Here is a 17,446-nt window from a genome sequence, read left to right on the forward strand (position 1 = left end):
TCCTATATGTTTTGCCAACAGATTTTTGTAAAGGATACGTCCTATTGCTTCATAAGACTATATAATAAACTAACGTTAAAGCATTCACTGAAATCTCTAGATTATTTGAAGAGCATATTTTGCATTACCTAGGTATCACCTCACTAATGGAATCAGTGGCGTTAGATGCGGGAGTCGCAGGAATGTGAGCGGCTGACACAGAAGAAGATGCGGGTGCAGACGCATGTGACGTTCCAGAACTGTTTATTTGGTTGGTTTGGGAAACGTAGGAACTCACGAAAGCAGGCTTCGTGGGATCAGGTAATAACGTCACAGAATCAGTTGAAAGCATCAAATTTACTGTAGACATCAGTGGCCGAAGACAAAAGGCCAACATGAATGCATCTCGAAGCTTGCGTCTCATCGCACGTTTCAATTATGGCTGGATCAATCAGTTGCACAGTATTTCCCCCTTGGTATGATCTCCATGCCTGCATTAACACAACGGGTTCGTCATTATGATAAGATATATATATATACACTTCAGACTGTGAAATCCCTAAAGGATTTATATATGAGCTAAACAACAGTTATGCTGAGTTCGGTATACAGCGGAAACAGTATCTCACCCATCCCAAAAGAATCTGCATTTCAGGTGACAAATTGTAATCGGTGTTCTTTCTTCCTGTGATAACTTCCAGTACAAGAACGCCAAAGCTATACACATCAGCTTTCACAGATAATTGTCCCTGCATAGCATACTCTGGTGGCATATACCCGCTGCATAGCCAATGTACAATGTCAAAGATTACATAAAAAGGCAAAAAAAAAAACTGGGTAATGATACGTTATTTGCATAGCAAACTGTGGTGGTATATCTTAGAAAGGAAATGCTTAACCGAAAATGTAGGTCTTCAAAACAATACAAAGATGACATAAACTACATTACTGTCAATCAGGGGAGAGGAAAACATATGTGTTGACAATGTGTGAGAGCGATGATTATATTGAAATCTTACTAAGTTCCAGCAACTCTTGTGCTGACGTGAGTTTCGTCTTCAGAGAAAAGTCTTGCTAAGCCAAAATCTGCTATCTTTGGGTTCAGTTGTTCGTCCAACAATACATTGCTTGCTTTAATGTCCCGATGAATAATTCGCAGCGGAGAATCCTCATGAAGATAGAGAAGTCCACGAGCTACTCCCATTATGATGTTGTAACGCTTCCGCCAATCAAGCCTTTTGCGTTTGTTTGGGTCTGTATCCGTTAATGAGGTTTAATTACATGTATTTTTTTTAACATTAATATTTGGTATCTACATAGATAATAAAATGGAAGTCACTCACCAAATAGGACTTTATCAAGGCTCTTATTGGGTAAGTATTCATAAACAAGCAACCTTTCTGACCCCTGTGCGCAACAGCCTAGTAGATTCACAAGATTTTTATGTTGAATTTTGGAGACAAGTTTAATTTCATTCAGAAATTCTTTTCTTCCTTGCGTAGATTTTAATGACAGCTTTTTCACAGCTATTTCCTTTCCATGTTGAGTAGTTCCCTGAGAGATTCAAACCAAAATTTCGATATGAAGCGTTTGTAAATTGCCCGTGAGATTCAAACCAAAATTTCTAGATGAATCGTTTGTAGAGTATTTAAGCTTAACTTTATTGCATAATATTTGCTATCAAGCTAATAATCTTCATCCAACCCTCATGGGTGCAATTAGAGCACCGAGCATAGTTTATATAATTTAAGATTGTAAAAATGACAGGTGGTAGCTTTCTTAGTCCATATAGATTACCTTGTATACAGGGCCAAAGCCTCCCTCTCCGAGCTTGTTATCATCATGAAAGTTTCTAGTAGCAGCTACTAATGTTTCCAGTGTAAATACCATTGGTCGATCATTAACCAACAATGTGCTTTCCTCCCGCTGATCTGCACAATGAAAAGACAGTTAAAATTTATATTATAAAACCTAAAAACAGAAATTCAAATTTATGCATTTTAACGTGGAAAGTTATGTTATAAAACACGAAAACAAAAATTCAAATTTATACATTTTAACCATTGAAGGAGATCTTTAACGTATACCGTGCCATGGGTGTAAATTAAAAACAATCGTAAATTTTAGTGTCGTTAATATAAAATACAAATATACAATATTATAACAAGAAGGCCGGTTTTATATTTATGGAATTTGAGAATTATCACATTTTGAAATATTTTTATATTTGTGCTTTATGTAACATGCAGTAGAAATATAAAAATCTTATATATCACAATCTTAATTTTAAATTGGTTATTGCCTAGAGGTACATTTTACAGCACATTATAACTCAGAAGCATAAGTATGTTCGTGCTCAAAGTTAAATTTTAATTAATGTTAGCAAACATAAAAAAATTGAAATTGAAATAATGTTTATCTTAGTTTCTTCAATAAACAATAAATAAAAATAAAAATAGTATAAAACAAAACACTACAATACAATTATCTTATAAGTTTAGATTAAAAAACTACAATACAATTATCGCATGCCTTTACATCAAAAAAATTACAACACACTTATCTCTTGCATTTAATAGTTGTTTTATCATACATGTTGAATTTAAATTTGAATTCCAAATTAGGTAAAATTTTAAACATCTTCACTCCCATTACCATTTATTAAATCAAAGTAAAAAGTTTAATTGAACACAAAATCCAAAATCTTGTTGTAAAATCTTTTAATATCTCTTTTGATTAATTATTTGTAAAATGAATCTTTAAAAGAAAACGATATCCTACTTGTCACGCCCCTACACCTGCGATGATCTTCCAACCGCTTGTAGCGAGGTGCGGCACCACCTAACGCTTTCTTTTTAACAATACTAACATTTATGGTCTACGCCTTATCCAACATAAACATACTTATCTTATGTCTTACAACCGAATGAAAGCATTATACTTTAATATAAATCATTCTCAATCGTTAACCATGTATAATAAACCTAGAACATCAATAATACACAAGTACAAAGGGAGGGGCAACTCCCAGAAAGTCTGCCCAATGATATATTATAACAGCTCTTCTTCAATAATACAAATGCAAGTGATGCTTGACAGACTTCAAGCCAACACTTAGAATATTTTTACACCAAGGCATAGAACATCCTTTCTACACTCATGTACACTTCTTGCACGAATAGAAAGCCTCACCCGAGTCACTTATCCTATTCACCCAAGTCCTGCACACGGTATCGTACGTAATCGACCTTCATAACATCAACCCGGATCAAAACTACGTTGTAGTCCAAAGGAGGAGCTACGCATCACCCATGTTGCTTCCTTTCACTTCTGCGCAAGTCTTTTCCCTTTCTCGCTGATTAGAGAGCGAATTCGTTGTTGTCAAATTGAGCGCAGCCTCCTTATATTTATATGCTTGCCTTCAAGCGTATTTGCTTGAGGCCGACTCACTAAATTATAATATGGAAGCCCCTTCACGTTTATTTCATATGTCGGCTTGGTTACGTTTCACGTTCAACGTTTCAACACATAGAAACCTTCTTTACACGCCTTCATAACATATACGTTCAAGTGTGATGATGCTTACCCATTTCCACCCTTCGTCATCTCTCGTCCGAGCTGCACGCCCATCGTTCACCGCTTGCCCGTGGATGCGCTCTCGGTCGTCCGACGTTCGCCCGTCGCATCAGAACGAAGGCCTTACACTACTGATATATTAAAACATCTATACACATAAATATTTCCATGTCAAAGTTGAAATATTGGAAAATATTCATTTGATGTAGTTTTATTATAAATTTGTTATCATGCCATGTAAAAAATATTATTAAATTTAATATTAATATTGAAATATTAATATTTTTATTGATATTATTATTAAATATAATATTAGTATTAATATTAATATATTATAATATTAATATTATTCAACTTAATAACTTTAAATTAATACAATAATAAATTTAATATAATATTATTTTTTTAATATTATAATGATATATATTAACTATAAATATATATATGGGAGGAAAGAACATAGGCATAGAGTGATAGAGGTGGAGAAATAGAGGGAGTGAGAGAAAGGAGAAGAGAAGGAGAGATAGAGAGATGGAGTTGGAAGGAGAGAAAAGGAGAGAAGAAGAAATGCATAGAGAGAGAAAAATGGAGAGAGAGAGAGGGAGTGACAAGGAAGAGATGGAGAGAGAATTTTTATGCTTGGGGGTAAGATAGAGAGACAAAAGAGAGATGGGAAAAGAGGAGAGAGAAGGAGAGAGGGAGGGGAGATAGTGACAGAGTTGGAGGCAAAGAGAGAGAGAGGGTTGAGGGGGAGAGAAAGAGGGAGGTGGGAGAGGAAGACAGAGAGAAAAAGGAAGATAGTGAGGATGTGAGAGAGAAGGAGAAAGGAAGGGAGAGAGAGAGGAAGGTAAGAATAAAGACACATAGAGAGAAGGGTGGAGACAATGAGAGGGAGTGATAACAGAGATGGAGGGAGAGGGAGAGATGAGAGAAAGAGGGAAGAGAGATAGAAGGGGGGAGAGAGGGAGAGAAGGGGAAGATAGAGAGTGAGGGAGAGGAAGAGGGAGGGAGAGATAGATAGATATGGAGAAAGAGTGTGTATTTTTTGGGGGTGATATAGAAAGACAAGAGAGACAGAGGGAGATAGAGATATAGATGGAAGGTGAAGAGAGGGAAGAAGATACAGATAGAGAGAGGGAGATATAGATATATATATATATATATATATATATATATATATATATATATATAGAGAGAGAGAGAGAGAGAGAGAGAGAGAGAGAGAGACGAAGGAGGTGAAGATGGAGGGAGATATAGATATAGATGGAAGGGGAGAGAGGGACGAATATTTCTTGTCCTAGATGCATTTATTTCAGTGTAGATGGTGATTTATAATCCTATTTGATTGCTTTCAATGAAGCACATAAACAAAATTAAAGGGGAAAGGAGGAATGAAAAGAGAGAGAAGGAGAGGAGTGAGAGAGTGAGAGAAGGCTAAGAGAGAGAGAGAGAGAGGGAGACACAAAGATGGAGGGGGATAGAGGAGGAGACGTAGAAGGAGAGAGGGAGGGACAAAGTGACAAGGTTAGAGAGAGAGGGAGAGATAAATATGGTGTGAGAGAGAGGAGGAGAGATATCAAGAGAGAGGGAGGGAGAATGTGACAGGGTTAGAGGTAAAAGAGAGAGAGAGAGAGTGATGGGGGGAGAGAAATGGATACAGAGGATATACGAGAGAGAGGAGGAGAGAGGGAAGGAGAGAGAGGAGGAGAAGGAGAGGGACAAAGAGATGGAGTTGGAAGGGGAGAGAGGGAGGGAAGAAGAAAGACAAACAAAGAGAGAAGTGGAGATAAGAGAGAGGGAATGATAAGGGAGAGATGTAGAGAGAGAGAGGGAGTGACAAGGGAGAGATGTAGAGAGTGTGTGTGTGTTTGGGGGTGAGATAAAGAGACAAAGAATGAGAGATAGGGAGAGATATACATATGGATTGAAAGGGGAGAGAGGGAAGAATATTTCTTACACTAGATGCATTGATTTTAACATACATGGTGATTGCTATTACTATTTGATTACTTGCACTAGATGCATTGATTTCAGTGTAGATGTTGATTGCGTCGAGAGGCATATTCTACAACCAGGTATGACCCTGATGGGTAAGTATTTTTGTGCTCAAAGTTAAATTTTAGCTAATGGAGGCCAACATAAAAAATAGAAAAATTAGAAATCTAAATAATGTTTATGTTGGTTTCTGCAATAAATAATAATAATGAAAATAGAAAAAATTAACCATATAAATAAAAGAACTAGAATACGATTATCTCATGTGTTTAGATTAAAAAAATGCAATACAATTATCTTATGGGTTTAGATAAAAAAAATTACAACACACTTATCTCATGCATTTAATAGTTGTTTTATCATATATATATTGAATTTGAATTTGAATTCGAATTCCAAATTAGATAAAAATTTAAACATCTTTCACTCCCACTACCATTTCTTAAATCAAAATAAAAAGGTTAATTCAACACAAAGGATCCAAAACCCTGTTGTAAAATCTTATAATATTTATTTTAATTAATTAATTGTAAAATGAATCTTTAAAAAAACCATATCCTATGGATATATTAAAATAAATATGTCCATGTCAAAGTTGTAATATTCCAAAATACTCATTTGATGTAGTTTAATTATTAATTTTGTTATTATGCCATGTAAAAAAATCATTAAATATAACACTGATATTGAAAGATTAATATCCATATTGATATTATTATTAAATCTAATATTAATATTAATATTAATATATAATAATATTAATATTATTCAACTTAATAACTTTTAATTAATACAATAATAAATTTAATATAATAATATTATTTTATATTATAATGATATATATTAACTATATATATGTATGGGAGGGAAGAACAAATACATAGAGTGATAGAGGTGGAGAGATAGAGGGAGTGAGAGAAAGGAGAAGAGAGGGAGAGATAGAGAGATGGAGTTGGAAGGAGAGAAAGGGATGGAAGAAGAAATACATAGAGAGAGAAACGTGGAGAGAGAGAGAGGGAGTGACAAGGAAGAGATGGAGATAGAATTTTTATGCTTTGGGGTAAGATAGAGAGACAAAGGAGAGATGGAGAGAAAGGGGAGAGATAAGGAGAGAGGGAGGGAGATAGTGACAGAGTTGGAGGGAAAAGAGAAAGAGACAGATTTGAGGGGGGGGAGATAGAGGGAGGTGGGAGAGAAAGAGAGAGAGGAAGGAAGAGAGTGAGGATGTGAGAGAGAAGGAGAGAGTAAGGGAGAGAGACATGAAGTTAAGAATAAAGACACATGGAGAGAAAGGTGGAGAGAGTGATAGAGAGAGAGTGATGGGGGGAGAGAAATGGATAGAGAGGAAGGACAAGAGAGAGGAGGAGAGAGTGAGGGACAAAGAGATGGAGTTGGAAGGGGAGAGATGGAGGGAAGAAGAAATATAAAGAGAGAGAGAAGTGGGGAGAGAGATAGAGGGAGTGACAAGGGAGAGATGTAGAGACAGAGAGAGAGGGAGTGGCAAGGGAGAGATGTATTGTGTGTGTGTGTGTGTGTGTGTGTTTAGGGGTGAGATAGAGAGACAAAGAATGAGAGATGGAGGAAGATATAGATATGGATGGAGGGGGGAGAGAGGGAAGAATATTTCTTACACTAGGTGCATGTATTTTAGTGTAGACATTGATTTTTAATGATATTTGATTGCTTGTACTAGATGCATTGGTTTTAGTGTACATGTTTATTTCTAATCCTATTTGTTTTCTTACACTATATGCATTTATTTTAGTGTAGATGTTTTCTAATTCTATTTGATTTCTTGCACTAGATGCCTTAATTTCATTGTAGATGGTGATTTATAACCGTATTTGATTATTTGCACTAAATGCACTAATTTCAATGTAGATGTTGATTTCTATCAATTTTATATTTCCTGCATTAGATGCATTGATTTCATTGTAGATGGTGATTTATAATCCTATTTGATTGTTTGCACTGGATGCAATAATTTCAATGTAGATGTTGATTTCTATTGATATTTGATTGCTTCCACTGGATGCATTGAGTTCAGTGTAAATGCGATTTTTAATCCTATTTGAATGCTTGCACTAGATGCCTTGATTTTAGTGTAAATGTTTTCTAATTCTATTTGATTGCTTGCACTAGATGCATTAAATTTCAGTGTAGATGTTGATTTCTAATTATATTTGATTTCTTGCACTAGATGTATTGATTTCAATGAAGTTGATTTTTTATTATCTTTAATTGCTTGCACTAGGTGCATTGATTTTTTTGTAGATGTTGATTTCTAATCCAAGTTGATTGTTTTCATTAGATGCATTGATTTCAGTGTAGATGTTTTTTTCTAATCATATTTTATTTCTTGCATTATATGCATTGAATTAAATGTAGATGTTGATTTTCGATTTGATGTAACTAGATGTATGATGCTACATTAATTTTAAAGTGATTGGATTAATAGTGTGATTGGTTTTAGTGTAAGCACACAAAAATATTGACAACATGCATTGCTTCTTTTGTTATAGTAATTCAACTTATTAATATTGGAGAGAAAGATAGAAAAGGTAAGATGTTTACTACAATAGATCGAGTTAAAGATTTGGATGGTTTACGATTCGTTTGCGTTTCTCATATAATCGATATGAAAATATGGCAAAACTAACAGGGGTGACAATAAGCATAGTAGAATAAAATAGTTGAGATTGATCGAGGAAAGAAACATAGACTAAACTAAAGAACATTATTATATGTTCATTTCAGGCAAAGAAAATGTAATGTAACTTTCAAAGTATGAAGTTTATCTTAAACATATACATAATAATGATAATATAAAAACATGATATTTTTGCCCTCAACTGGAACTAGCCTAGATCCATCTAACTCTATATTTATCATGTGGTTAGAGGGATCGAGGTGTAAACCTTTCATCAAATTCTACACTCCAAAAAGAAGGTTTGCACCTCAAGGGATTTGATCCCTCTCGTGCGTGATATATCTGGAGTTAGATGGATCTAGGTTAGTTTAAATTATTTTGAATTATACACATCACTTCGAAGAAAATTATTTTACCCAATCACTAAAACTAAATTCAACTAACACTTTTTTTTCTAATTGGTGGATAATTTTTCATGTTCTTCCATACATTATCCCAAAATGTGGCCTCAAAATGCTTAATGGGAAACCAAATAATTATGAACATGTGTCCATAGAGTAAAAATTCTAATATTGAAATAGAACCATCCTCAAAAGTTCTACAAAAGACTATACTGAAATATCATAAAAAAAACGATACTAGACACTAACATCAATCCACATAAGTCATAATAGTTGATTGGTTTTGGATTCCATGCATTGAAACCAGTGGTGTTGGTGATGATGTGAGGCATGGGATATGCCTCTCAATTCTTTCCAAATAAGAGCCCATTTTCTCCATATGAAAACACATGTTGCATCATTCCCAGTCACATCTACCAGATGGGAAAATATACGATATTGATCAACCCATCATTCCATGAGGATCCTTCCCATTAACGTCTTAATTTTCCAATATAAGAACAAATCCTAGAGTATTGTTTGCGTTGGCCTCTAGTGTGACCCTGATCAGTAACTATTTGGCCAAATTCTTCCAACAACTCAGAGTCAGATAATGAATGCTAGTCCCAAGCAACCATGTTTTCTAGATGTTGTAGCTCTTTCTTGGTATGCTTTGCAATAGTTGACTAGAAAGAGATATCAACGTCATTAACATTCTGTTGGTAACGATTTTCCCCTTGCGGACCGCAACCTCACCCCCACCTCTATGACACCTCATCCTCTATCGCTACATAATTCTTGGGCAACAAAAGTGAACTACTAAACTGAAGGAAACTCCATTACTTTCACAAACCCGGGTGATGTCTCCCACTTGAGAACAACCACTTCTCTACTAACTAGTCTTATCTCTGCCAGCCCATGCGTTGAAACCTTACATAACCCCTACTACAACAAAATGATTACTTGATTAAATAATTAGATAAAACACCATTGTAATAATTATATCAATTGTCTTTGAGTTAGGAAGGAAAGGGAAGATAACTTTGCAACACCCACTTATAATTACCCCGACACTAAAATGATCCTTGTGACGAATTGTGTCTCGAATAATACACCTAGAGAATAATGGATAGTATAGAAACATAGTCTGCAATAAATTTAAACTTAACATTCACAATATAACTGCAACAATTAATAATGGGAGTAATAAGTATGGTGGAAGCCCACTATAATTTACTCCAATTTAAACCCGAGACTGAAACCCAATTAGTAACCAGAGTGACAAGATTAATCCATTGGCCAAGTAGCTTGGTGGAGGTCGTTTCATCACATGTAACTAGCACAATAGAATCACATTCGCCCATCAAACTATCACAACTAGACTCCAGATCAACATCTAGATTCGCACAACTAGACTCTAGACTAACCCCTAGATGGAAGACAAAGAAAAACAAAGCACCCTCACTAAAAATTGTCCCAATTCATAGCAAACCCAAAAATGATTAAACCAAGAAAAAATTCCATGCGATACCCAGAAAATCTCGACCTTTGGCAACAAATAACATTCAAATAATATGATAAGAAAGAATCCATAGAGAGAATGACCACCAAAGAGTATTAGGGTTACCTAGAGAAGCAATGAATGTCGATTCGAGAATCTTTGCATGTCAATTTTCATCCATTCCATGACTAAAGATCCCCATTGCAATCTATTAATGGCGAAGGAGTGATGATAACCCAAGAGAGATTCTCTAAATATACACCAATATCTGTGTTAACTTCAACCATTTTACTCTCAAAATATTGCTTCCTCGTCTCCCTCCTTTCCTCCTTAACTGAATCTAGTTTCCATAATAGTTCTATTGAACTCCTTGATAAGGAGAGGAACAAATTGACCGCCTAAAAATTTGAGATGAACATTACCTCCTCCAAACTTTTGTGACAACATAAAAAATAAACACGAAATTTACAAAATCTCACCCTTTGCATGTATGAATCTGCATGGGGTAGCCACAGCACCCTTACTTTAATGTACTTCATTACAATTATCTTAAGGGTGGAGGGCACAAAGGCTCAAGCCATTCCATTTTCCCTCTCTTACCTTGATTAGGGAACTAACAATTTAATTATATTGATTACTTAATATTTTTTAACAGTATAAATAATAATAAAATATATTTATAAAAATAAATTTTCAAAAATTGTATTTTATGTTATGTTCAAATTATTTCTAATATTTTATAAATCTTTGTCACATCCCCATTGTAAAACACTTTTTTTTAGTTATTTATACATAGTTATTGTTATAAGCATCACATAGTATAGAATTTAATTATGGCATGCAAGACTTAAGTCATTCTTTGTGATGATGAGTTCCTGATGACCGTGTTGAGGGGCCCTCTTTGAACATTCAAGTATTAATATCAATAATCTTGTTCAATACAATTCAGATTTAGATATGTCATTCTTTTGAGTGACAAAATAAACAATTCTTATATATTACTATGGTCATTAATTATAAGGGTTCTACTTATGGTCATATTATTGTGTGGGGTGGTAAGGGTTAAGCCCCTTATGCTAGAAGTCTCTCAAAAATTCATGTGTGTCTATCAAGCTGGGCCAACGAGAAACACTTGTATAAAAGTGTAGCTCTTGATCTATCTTAGGTTAATCGGATGGTGGTAAATCTTTAGGGTTGGTTATGAGGTAACTACCACACCGCTTCTACACCATCACTACGTCTCATTTGTTTATAGTGATTCACTATGTGTTTCGTTCAAAAAACCCTAGTTTTTCCTGTTTCTTTGCCATTATGGATATTTTTTCTCCTCCTCAGTTATATTTTTCTTCCAATATGATTTATATCCCTTTTTTTGTTCGCAACAATAATTTACCAAGCTATTCTTGTTGCAAGTTGCCTCCTTTTCACCGCCATCAAAGATTGGCTTTGCATTTCTAATAACTAGTTTACAAGGGTTCCCTCACAGGTAATACCTACATGGAATTTCCTCTTCTCTTATAACTAAGTTTCCCTCTATATTGGGCGTGGCCAACCCTTTCTCTAGTGATAGAATGTCAATTGTGCGTCTGGTAAAGAGCCTTTCTAAGGTAACAATGATCTTGTTGACCTTTCTATTGTCATTTTTTATGGTTTTCTTACTTGTCGGCCTACATTACTAATCTCATATAATTTTTTACTCGCAAAGTTTATGATTTTTTTGTTCTTACCAATTTGTTAGCCAAACCTTTCTTCTTTTCTAAGAGCTCGAGCGCATAGCCATTCAACCTTGTTCTTACTTCAAATTTATCATGTTTAATAGGTTCTTGTGACTACATCACACCTCCTTAGAAACCCTGTGGATGTTAATTTGGATGGGTAACAAAGTTTTGGTTTTCTTACGGTTTTATCATCTTTTGTCTAAGGCTGAATCCATGAATAACTTGTTGAATATTTGAAACAAGCATTATAGATGTTCCTATGGCATAATTTGGTTACGGATATACATCTAGTTTTTTTGTAAAATAATTAACCTACTTGTAGGGTTTGGTTGGCAACATTCCTAACTTTGACATCTATTTTCCTTTGAGTTCATATTCTACTACCTCACATTCACCTCTTTGCAAACAAAATACATTACTTTTGTTTTTGGTAGGTATTGATGGCTTGGAAATGGTTCACAAGAATTCTTGTCATTATTTCGTGGTTAATTTTAGTTTAATGGTCCTAGTGGTTACATAAAAATTTGATGAATTTTGTAATCATATTATCCTTCTTGAATAATTTTAATGTTTTGTAGGTTTGAAGAATTGCTCGAATTCTATTGGTGGCTAGCTTGTCCTAGGAGCTAATCTTCTATAAGAAACAAAAAAATAAAAGTTATTGTTTTCTTTTTCCTAATCACAGACTTAACTGTCACTACAATTGACATTTATGTATAGTTAATTATGAGCACACCATAATTATTCTTAGTTACATTCTGAAAGAACATGGATTGTTCCTAGGTTTTTGACTCATTTGACTTGGCCTCAGAACTTACCCTAGTTCCTTGTTGGAAACATAGAAAAGAAATATGAGTTTTGTTTTGTTTTTGGTTTTTTTTACAGACAGAAAACAAGCAAACTTATTTATTCTATGAATGACTATCATAAAATTTTAATAAATGGTTGCAAACTTGTTGAGTAACCAAAAGTGAAAGCCGACAATACTTATATATTTTCTCTTCTTGTTTGAATATTTAATGAACCATAAAATCATTGGGACAACAATGCTCCTCCCAACCAACTAGACCAGTCTTGACACTGCGTCTCCCACAAAGCCTGCTTCACACCCAGAATAGTTTCATAATAATGATTAGTACAAGATAATATCTCAACTACCATCTAATCCCAACCAGTCTTGGTCAAGGATTTATAATTTGAGAATTTAATCTTTAGACAGACTCCACTGGCTAACTAACTCTTGAATACTTTCGTGATAGTAATTTTCCAGACTTTCACACTCTCCTTTCGTCCTGTTCTACCTCAAGTTCATCATTATCCTATTGGATTTAATTTTTGGAAGTTTTATTTCGAATCAGGATCTTGGGCAGCTAACCACTTAACCTATAACTGTCCAACTACCTAGGATGTGAGCTTCTCTAACATTGTTTCCCAATATAAATTTTTTATGTTCATCGCATAAGCATTATGCAATTAATAAATAAAATGTGTGTGTGTGTGTGTCTCTCTCTCTCTCTCTCTCGATATATATATATATATATATATATATATATATCTTGTCCTTCCTCACTGCCCATAAGTAAAACAATGTCTTGTAAACTACAGTAAATCAATATTTACAAATTTATGAGGGGGCACCACATTCCCCCACAACCCCTTGAGTGAAATATTGTCCTGGTGTTTTCCAAGCTCTCAGAATAGGCTTGGATGAACTTCCTTCATAAATTTTTCATCCTCCCGGGTAGCCTTTTTTGGGTTAAAGTGCCTCCACTGAACTCTAACCTTGGTGATAAATCTCTTCTACAACATTACTTCTCTCTGATTGAGTATATGTAGGGGTTCAACCAGTAACTCACCATCTGGTTCGACTTATAACCATAGTCGTTTGAGTTATCATTATTGTTGTATTAATTAACAAATTTGTAACATTCCTATATAAATTTTCCCATTAGTTGTTTTACCTGCATATCTTGCCAATCAACGATATGTCTAGGGTCATAAATATACTTTTCAACAATGAAACATGAAATACATTATGTATATGTATGTGGCTGGGAAAAGATAGTTAATATTCCAGAGGCCCAATTTGGGCCAGTATCTGGAAAGGGCCACAAAATCAAGGAGCTAACTTGGCACAAATCCCCCTAATGTAAAGTGTTGGAAGTGGTACGAGATTTCCTAATTTGAACCATTGGCCCACCATTGGTCATCATTCACTTTCACCTCATAATCATCACCTACTCCCTTTTAACTAATTTGACCACTTTTCTAACTAATTCCCTCTGATGTGACATCCTAACGTGGCATGCTAACTGAAAGATCATTTTTTGATCACGAACTAAGGATGTTCAAGTCAACTGGCCACCTCCAACTTATTAAAAAAGGCCTTTCTTCGGCGTTTACATATTTTTCATCGTATAGTACCTAGAGAAGAGCTGAGTAGGTTACCATACCTAAGCCTACCTTTTGTTGATTGGTGCATGCTAGAGTAGTTTACTTATGTGTTGATGCTCAGGGAACTACTTCCTTGCTCTATTTCTTTGTTTTCTTTTTGGCTCCTGTATAGCTCACCGTTTGTCTTGTTCATGTGTGCAAGTGCCTGATATCCTTTTGTTATCGTTGCTTTTGCAGAGTCTTGCTAGGAAAGAAAAGGTTACCATCAATGATGGTACTCTTCCTTACTCTGGTTGGGTAGACAAAATGACCTTCAAGTCGTTTGCATCAGTCGCATAAGATGCTACAGGAGATCTTGCAGCTGCTATAGGAAATCATGTAGCAGCCCCTTTTTCTTCCTTCTGAAGGTTTTTTTCATCAGATGGATGGTGGAAAGTGGTGTAGGGGTTGGAGGATGATAGCAGAGGTCTAATGGAGTGGTGAAGGGTTGTGGAAATGGAGGACATGTCTACCCTTTTTTTATTGTAATTTTTTTACATTTTCATGTATTTTTTTCTTAATGAGACAAAGCTAGATATGGTTTTTTTTTTTTTTTTTTAATCAAGGGTACATGGGTGATAGATGAGAGGATTGATGAATTGTAGGGTTCCTAATCAACCTATAATAGGCGCAAGATGATTTTCTTATTGGGACCCCCTTTACTGTAGCATTTCAGGACATCATGTAGTGCTACAGGACCTTCCTGTAGCAACTATAGGACATCCTGTAGCAGCTATAGGACATCTTGTAGCACACCAGAAAATGCTAAAAAAATGATTTTTTAGGCTTGATAATGGACATGAGTAATAGGGACATGGTTGGAATGGATGAGATGGAGTGGATGGAGGCATAAATGGAGTGAAATTGAGCATGTTGTCCCTGTAACTTACAATTTCCATTGTCTTCAAAAACCTACAAAATGACATAATTTATTAATGGATAGGTTGGAGTTCCCTCTCATGGTATTTTTTGTTTTCTTATCTTTCTTTTAGGGACAAAAAGACTGCCCCATGAGACGTTTTCAACCTTCCTGCCTACCCTCGGCGCCTCAAGGAAGATTTCCATCCAGGCCTCTTATTATATTTTTCTTTTTTCTTTTTTCACAAATAAAAATAGTTTTCAAAATTTCTATGACTTGGAAGCTATGAACTCTTCCCTTCACAGAGGTCTTTTGTAAGCCTTCAACATATATCCATTGACAATCAAGGGAATTACTTCCTCATTAATGGTCCTGATTTGAAAAACTTCATTATCATGGCACTTCTTTATCAGGTATGGGCCTAACCACCTTGTCATCAATTTGACTTTGATGTCCTTGAACTTGGATTCATATAGCAGAGCCCAATCTCCTTCTTGAAAGACCTTGTCCTTGATGTTCTTGTCACGTGAAACCTTCCTATGTACTTGGATAACTTCAGTGTGTAGGAGGACTGGCATCCTAAATTCATCTAGGCTATTCAACTAGGGCATCCTCTCTTGTTATGACTTTGTAACATCGAAATCCAACTATGCTTCCATTCTCAAGGTGTTGTACTCAAACTCAATGGAGAGCAGTGCCTTCTTTCCATAAAACAAGTCATAAGGAGTGAAACTAGTAGTTGTCTTCCAAGTTGTATTATAGGCCCAAGCAGCCTCCACTAGTCTTTCGAACCAATCTTTCCTTATGATGTTCACAACCTTGGTGAGGATGCCTTATAATGCCTTGTTGGTGACCTCTACTTGTCCATTGGCTTAAGGATGATAGGAAATCGATGTTGTGTGCTTTATCCCATGTTGTCTTAACATATTTTCGATCAGATGTGATGTGAACTGAGCTCCTTGATCAGTAACTAGCTCTCTCGGATAACAAAATTTGTAAAACACATTTTTCCTCAAGAACTCATACACTTTCTCCTCTATTTCTACATTGACAACCTTGGTCTTAGCCCACTTTGTCAAATAATCAGTGCATACAATTATGTAATTTTCTTACCCTGGTGGTCGATTAATTAGATCAATTAAATCCATCCCCCACTTGTCAAATGGCTCTAATCCCTCCTAAGGTTGCAAGGGAATTTCACCCTTGGGAGTACGTTTCCCCATCCTTTAGCACTGATCACATCGACTGGTTTACCTTCTTACATCTTTGTGGAGAGTGGGTCAATAGTAGCTAACTTGCAATACCTTGAAAGTTATCCTCTTAGCAACAAAGTGATGTCCACATGGCCCATCATGATAGACTAGGAGGATGTCAAAGACTTCCTATTCCCTTAAACATCTCCTCAAGACTTGATCTAGGCCCAATTTGAACAGATTCCCCCAAATCCAAGTGAATGGGGCACTCTTCCTTACAATCTTGCTCTTTTCCCTGGATGACAGATTTGGAGAGAACTTTGCAGCAACCAGGTAGTTGGCTATGTCAGCAAACCATGGAGAGAGAACTAAAGTAGAAAATAGGTGTTCATATGTCAGTTTATCATCAACCATCCCTTCTTCACATGCAGGAAAAGAAATCCCAGACAAAAAAGTTGCAGCTACATTTTCTGTACCTGGCTTATCAATGATGATTAAATCAAATTGTTGCAATCAAAGAAACCATCTAACAATTCTAGCATTCACATTAGGCTTGTTCATTAAATACTTGATAGAAGCATGGTCAATATGCACAAAGGTTTAATAACTAGTGATGTATTTCCTAAATTTATTCAAGGAATGGACAACAGCTAGGAGTTCCTTCTCAGTCATAGTGTAGTTCAGTTTAGCCATAGAGAGATTTTTGCTAATGAAGTAAATGGCACAAGGAAACGTGTCATCTATCTATCCTAGAGTTGCTCCTATAGGTTTTTAAGATGCATCAGCATGGATGTGGAAAGGAAGAGCCCAATTTGGGCCTCTAAGTATGGCTGCAGTAGTCAAATTATCCTTCAAGATTTCCCACGCCTCTTGGCATCTATGTGACTAGAAAAATTCAGAGCCTTTTGCTAGTAGTCCAAACAATGGTGAGGCTACTTTGATGAAGTCTTTGATAAATCTTTTATAGTATCCATAAAACCCCAAAAACTCCTAACATCCTGTTGAGCGCCCCAAAATCGGGTCAACAACAAGGGGGATACCCACCCGGTCGAGAACCTGGTTGGCCGCTCCGTGCCCGTTTGGTGTAGCGGGTCCGATTGGGGGTAATGGGACCAGTTTCCCAATGTGAGGGGTGTGTGTGTGTGTAGAGTTTGATGGTATT

The 17,446-nt window shown here is 35.6% G+C and overlaps 1 protein-coding gene across 1 annotated transcript in view; it reads right to left on the reverse strand.

Annotated features, from left to right (window-relative positions):
* Window positions 1-317: 317 nt before the first annotated feature.
* The window catches only part of LOC149174817 (cysteine-rich receptor-like protein kinase 10), a 162,704-nt gene continuing 145,575 nt past the window's right edge, over window positions 318-17,446 (reverse strand). The window contains exons 2-6 of the mRNA XM_089420972.1: window positions 1,777-1,910; window positions 1,323-1,533; window positions 999-1,233; window positions 609-759; window positions 318-470 (exon numbers count right to left, since the gene is read on the reverse strand). Coding sequence (XP_089277098.1) covers window positions 318-470; window positions 609-759; window positions 999-1,233; window positions 1,323-1,533; window positions 1,777-1,910 — 884 coding nt within the window. The remainder of the gene's footprint in view (window positions 471-608; window positions 760-998; window positions 1,234-1,322; window positions 1,534-1,776; window positions 1,911-17,446) is intronic.

The sequence above is a fragment of the Pinus tabuliformis genome, chromosome 4_1, assembly GCF_031772625.1.
Source record: "Pinus tabuliformis cultivar Carrire ecotype Pingquan chromosome 4_1, CPIR1, whole genome shotgun sequence".
Classification (NCBI taxonomy): Eukaryota; Viridiplantae; Streptophyta; class Pinopsida; order Pinales; family Pinaceae; genus Pinus; species Pinus tabuliformis.